Source organism: Rutidosis leptorrhynchoides, chromosome 4 (assembly GCF_046630445.1).
Source record: "Rutidosis leptorrhynchoides isolate AG116_Rl617_1_P2 chromosome 4, CSIRO_AGI_Rlap_v1, whole genome shotgun sequence".
Lineage (NCBI taxonomy): Eukaryota > Viridiplantae > Streptophyta > Magnoliopsida > Asterales > Asteraceae > Rutidosis > Rutidosis leptorrhynchoides.
The window spans coordinates 637,774,460-637,780,791 of record NC_092336.1 but is presented as its reverse complement, the minus strand read 5'-3'; the positions used below and the strand labels follow the sequence as shown (position 1 = coordinate 637,780,791).

The following is a 6,332-nucleotide window of genomic DNA, read 5'->3' as shown; positions in this document are numbered from 1 at the left end:
TTTTTAACACGAACGGTTTAGAGTTTAGGGTTTGGTGTTTTGGGTTTATGGAATAAACCCAAAACACCAAACCCTAAACCCTAAACTCTAAATCGGGTTAAATTTTACTTCACTAAACATGAAAAAAAAAGTTAACATTCTTCACGAACAATATTATCTTGAATGTTATTTTTGTCGATCGTTTTTCCGCCTAAATAATAACATTCATCACGAAGTGTCTTTTCTAAATGTTCATATTTTCGTGTGATCTTGATGCCTGAAAAAAAAAAATTCCAAACAAAACGAATTTTTTTTTTTTACTTCCCCCCGCTTCCCCCCGATTGGTTACTTCCCCAATAAATGTCAGACGAATTTAACTAAGAAATAAATAAAAAATTTTTTTCCGGCAAAAAGAATCATATAATATAACTTGATCCTTAATCAAAACAATGAAAGGATAAAAACGTGAGATACAAAAAAGAGAACATACGGCCCCATTATAAGCAATCTAAATCAATAAAGACTTAAGCCGAATGAAATAAAAGATCGGGATTAACATCTCAAACATAAAATTGATGACCGTAACAAAGCTTATAAGACGTTGCTCACAAAAACACCTTGAGCTTGATTTGACGAACGATTGAGGCCCAACAAGTGTAATTTCCGTTGAAGATGAAGTCATTTCTTGCTAACCAAATGGCCCAAATAGTCGTCGGGCCTATCAACCTCCAAAATTTCTTGTCACCAATTCCCATACCATAAAACCAATCGGGCGAAAAGTCTAGAATAGTTTGAGAAATAAATAACAAATCTCCGTAGTAGTGAACTCGAGCATAGTGAAAAATTTATGACATTTCGTGACTAAATTTTGAGAAGTTTAGCATGATGAAGATGAACAGATTTGAGAGATTTGAGAGCTTAATTTCATTGATTCAAAGAAAATTATATCGAATTAATTACGTTATTACAAAACTAGTTATGAGCCCTAATATAACAGCCCAACCGTCACTAACAACCTAACAAGTAAACTTTACAAGAATAGTCCCTACACTACAGACTAAATACATATTAACCCTTGAACTTGCAGTTGACTATATAACTTCGCTATAATTTTTGTAGGTAGAAATTATTTTGATACTTTTATATATAAATAATAATATTTTGTGACATATAGATGGAGTATACATTTATACCAAAAATAATAATACGAGTAGTAAATAAAAAATAAAACATGCAAATATAGTTAACTGAAACGTGCATTTTCATTCTATGATAATCCGATGAACCAACGCCTTTCAGACAATATTTGAAGTGCACACAAACAATAAAAAAGAAAAATAAAACTTAATAACCATAAAAGTAACAAGCTATTATAGACAAAGTAGTAAATCATACAGGTTTCATCTCCTTTTCTTCAGATTGAACTTCAGGTGCACAATAAGATTTCCAAAACCAATGCGTTTGCCATAACAAATGTATCTCTTCGATCGGAACTTGTTTTGTTTCCGGCAACAACAAGTATATAAAGATGCTCATGATAACTATCATTCCAGCAAACAACAAGAATATGCCATATCGCAGATGACATAGTGACACAAGGAAGCACTGTGCAACTAATGCTGTAAAAAACATGTTGACACAAACCACAATACTTTGACCCGCTGATCTCGTTTCCAACGGAAACAATTCACTCGGAACTAGCCATCCTAATGGCCCCCACGATCGCCCATAAGCCAATACGAAAATGCAAATCATGATCACTAGAAAAATCCCAATTCCTTTAGGTAGCTCAACACCTTGTCCAAATTTCAGTGCTAGAGTTACAGCCACAGCAATCTGAAAATCAAGCAAATGATCAAGATTCAAGAAACATAAAACGACTAACATATCACCCCTACCCCATCAATAAAAAACACAAAATGATTCAATTTTTACTAATACGTTGGTCCTAGAGTTCCCTGCAAATCAACAAAATGATGAAATATATGGAATATGTAACAGATCACCTCCACCCCACTAATAAAAAACACATAGCTCTGTAAAAAACACAAAAATATTCAATTTTTCTTAATTAGTTGGTTCTAGAGTTTAATGCAAATAAAAAAAATGATGAAATATATGAAATATGTAACAGATCACCCCCACCCCACTAATAAAAAACACATAGCTCTGCAAAAAACACAAAAAGATTCAATTTTTACTAATATGTTGGTCCTAGAGTTCCCTGCAAATCAAGAAAATGATGAAATATATGGAGTTTGTAACAGATCATCCTACTCCACCAATCAAGAAGAAAAAGAATAAATCTTTTTGGGGGTGATAAGAAGATTACCATGCAGATGATCATTTCAGTACCAGCTTCCAAGAAGAAGGCTCGTCTACCGAATTTATCAACGAACGCCATTGAAATGAATGTTGCAACAACAAGAGTGCCACTAGTGATGGTGGATGACCATAAAGAAGCACCAGAACCGAACCCTAAACTCTGAAAGATCACAGGCGCATAAAACAACACGGAATTATTTCCGGTAAGTTGTTGAAATGCAGGTATACCCAAAGCTCCAATTATCAGTTGCGGTCGATTTTTCCTCTTTAAAAGGTTTCTAAAAGGATGTTTGATCTGTTTAGCAGCTTCACTTGCTTCAAGTAAATCTTGAAATTCTGCTTCTACATTCTTTGTACCTCTAACTTTTTCCAAAACGTCTCTTCCTTCATCTAACCTTCCTTGTTCTACTAAACTGTTTGGTGTTTCGGGCAAGAAAAGCCCCCCAACAAACATTAATGTTGCAGGAACTGTCGCTAATCCGAGTGATAATCTCCATCCCCATGAATGTTTCTCAGTAGCATTGTTTATAAAATTGGCTACAAAAATTCCTAAACAAGTTGTTAACTGAAACAACTGATTCACTGCCCCTCTAATCTTTGCTGGCGCCATTTCTGATAGATACAGAGGAACTGCCTGCATAATCAAGCAAATTAATCAGTAAAAGCTTTCAACTTTTTTTCAAAAATTATAAAAACAAATGCTTACTTGGTTACCGAATCCGATCCCGAAACCAAGAAGGCAACGGCCAATAATGAGCATAGCTATATTTTGAGCTGCTGCATTCATAACAGCTCCAGCGAAGAAGCTAACAGCACCCCAAAGAATACTAGCTCTTCGGCCCTTATTTCGGGTGACATGAGAAGCTAAAAAGGTAGATACGAGTGCGGCGAAATAAAGTGATGATGTGAAAAGTGTGAGGATTTGGTTGTCATACTTGCAGTAATCAGTTTCTTTAAGATGTGCTTGTTTCCTTCTATACACATTTGGGAAAAATTCCTTCAAAAAATGATCCATGGATGTTACACCACCTGAAACATCATTAAGGTAAGTATGCTGACTTTTCTATAGTCAATTAGGACAAATATCTGTTTGACTTTAATAGTCAAAACTTTTAAACAAGTAAATTTCATCATTTTTCTTCTGGAATTCTGAGCCCTTAAGACCAACTGATTTCTGGTTAGTTTTGATGATCCCATCATATCATTGTTAGTGACCTTATGGATGTACTGATATTTTAATGATTGTACTTTATGCATACTAAATGCATAAAATCCATAATAATATGCTATCAGCATCATGTATAACTAAAAGCTAAAAAGTTGTACTCAAACTTTAAGTTAACGCAATCAGCTTTATAGTTGAAACTCATATAAATAAGTAATCGTTTAAGGTTTAATGTTTAGAGTTTAGATTTTTATGTAAATGTAAGCTTTTATGTTTTGATTGTAAAGTTTTTTAATGACTCCTTGTTGGACACGAGTGAATTAAAATTTTTAATTTGTGAAATGATGTAAAATTTAAATGTATTTTAAGAGCAAAAAGTAATAGTAAGATTATTATAACTAAAGTAGGTGTTAAGTTAACATCATTATAGTTATAGTTGAAAAGGTATACGTATATAGGAATATATAATAAAAATTTTGAACCATGTAGTGAAAAAAAAGTTGTAAATTGATTCTTAATCGGTCCAATTTAATAGTTCAGTATTTTAAATTTTTAAAATTAATAATCTATACTGTATTCATAAATACATAAGAAAAACGAATTAAAGTTCTTAATACCCAATTGCGGATAAATAAAAAGTGTAAAATTGTAATAATATTTATATTTATATATATTACTGTATATATCTATCTATAGGTTCTATTAAAATCCTAAAATGATGATGTCATAAAAAAACTATTTTCCTTCATAAAACAAAATCAAAAATAAAAAGAAAAAAAATCTAAAGCCCTCACATGATATCATTAATGTTAATCAAAATTAAAAAAATAAATACTCCGTAAAAGAAAAGTGAGATAGGGTCGATTAAACTCCAGGCACAAATTAGGGTTTGGTGTGTTGATATGGTCTTTCTTCTCTCCCCGAAATTCCCTATCCTTTCCTATGACGATTATGATCTAAAACGACATAATCCTCTAGCAAGAACAACAAGATTCAGTCATACGCGTTGCAGTATGCCAAAAACGACGACGCTAAATCGATGATGCCAAATCGCAACCAAATGAAATGTATTATTCAACAATATTTCGAGAATATAACCAATAAGCAATCATGATTGAGAAGTTCGATCCTTTTTAAAATCATTTACAAATAAATTGGGGTAATTAGTACGGAGTACATAATTAGGTGTATCACTAGGGATGGCAATGGATCGGGTGAGGCCGTATCCAAATCCATATCCATTTATTTTTTTTACTTTTCATCCATCCATATCCATATCCGTCGGGTGAAGCGGGTTAATGGATAATTATCCATACCCGTTTAAATTTATTTTATTTTTAACAGTTATAAGCGGTGGTTCACTATATACGATCAAAAGTAATATTTTTAATAGTTTATGCGACCGGAAGTCACATTTTACTAATCTATATAACAAATATTTAACAGATAACCTATTAAACGTGTAAAGATATCGACAAGTAAGTTGCTTACTTTTAGTTACATGAAATCACATTTGAACCACCAAAGTACAATAAATACATTATATTATTTAAACAAAACAAAATATAAGAAGAAAGTTATTTTTTTAGAGAAAATATAAAGAAAGATGAATATGAATATAATTAATAAAATATCACTACATAAATGATACTAATTTGAGTGATAAATTAATATATTTAGTTATTTCGGGTGAAAGCGGGTTCATCCATGGATGAAATTTTTTCATCCATATCCATTTAGATCGTCCATATCCACGAATAATCGGGTGGATCGGATGGATATCCACTGGATCGGGTATCCATTGACATCCCTATGTATCACACATTTAGCCAATTTGCCTAAATATAAAACACCCACCAGCCAGGCAGCCAGCACGAAACACAAACATACAAAACTAAAATCAATTTTTATTTTTTATTTTTTAATAATCAAAAAGAAGACTATTGTTTGTTTTACATAATTACAAAATACCAATGAACTTAGTCAGAGCCAGTAAAAAACGCTCAGAAGATCTAGGGCAATATTACCAAACTACCCCTAATTCCATGTTAACCATGTTAGGTCTTACTCGTAAAAGACAATTTTAAATACTTTAAATGACAATTTTCCGGCAAGTGTTGATCCGAAAATCGTATAAAAATAAGTGAAAATGAAAGAAAAAGAGTAAAAGACTAACCTGAAACACCAAGATCATAACCAAATAAAGATCCACCAAGCGCAGCAACAATACATGCGAAAATAAAATACGAGGTGATCTTGTGTTCGTACAACTCCGCCCTAGCGCCACCCTTGCTAGCCACCATTCCGCCGCCGGCCATTGTTTGTCTTTATCAGAAGTCAACTATCAAAAGATATAAAGATAGTGAAAAATGTATATGGTGATTGTGTCCCTATGTATGAGGGTGGTTTTTCATGGAATATGAGTAATAGTTATAGTTACTGTTATTATTCGTTATGGTTTTATCAAATAAAATTAAGAAATAAGATAATGGCGTAGTATCCGAGCGTGAGTGTTGAATTTATATGAAAAAGTCTTGTGTGAGATTTTATCATAATTATCCAAACGGGATATGATATATATTACACAAAGGTATCTTTAGTTGTACATAATGTACCAATTATGGTCGTTACATTTTAGCCAATGTCATTTCCATCCCAGGTAATAGGTTTCTCACTAATTTACTTCCCTCGAACCTTTATTTTTTTTTTAAAATAAAAATTAAAAAATTCCTTACTATTGTATGTCTTGAAAGGTGACTACCCGCTTTTCGAGCGATCCGAAATTATTGCAGACGAATCTTCATGGTCATGAGGGAGAATTACTTTGTAGTTGCATGCGAACTCTCTTGACCTTCACATTGGA

The 6,332-nt window shown here is 32.5% G+C and overlaps 1 protein-coding gene across 1 annotated transcript; it reads right to left on the bottom strand.

Annotated features, from left to right (window-relative positions):
* Positions 1–1,149: 1,149 nt before the first annotated feature.
* Positions 1,150–5,983, bottom strand: LOC139904299 (sugar transport protein 14-like). The gene is made up of 4 exons (XM_071886236.1): positions 5,646–5,983; positions 3,011–3,333; positions 2,312–2,938; positions 1,150–1,815 (listed from the first exon to the last, which is right to left on the bottom strand). The coding sequence occupies exons 1-4, from the start codon at positions 5,785–5,787 to the stop codon at positions 1,369–1,371; spliced, it is 1,539 nt and encodes a 512-aa protein (XP_071742337.1). The 5' UTR covers positions 5,788–5,983; the 3' UTR covers positions 1,150–1,368.
* Positions 5,984–6,332: the final 349 nt, after the last annotated feature.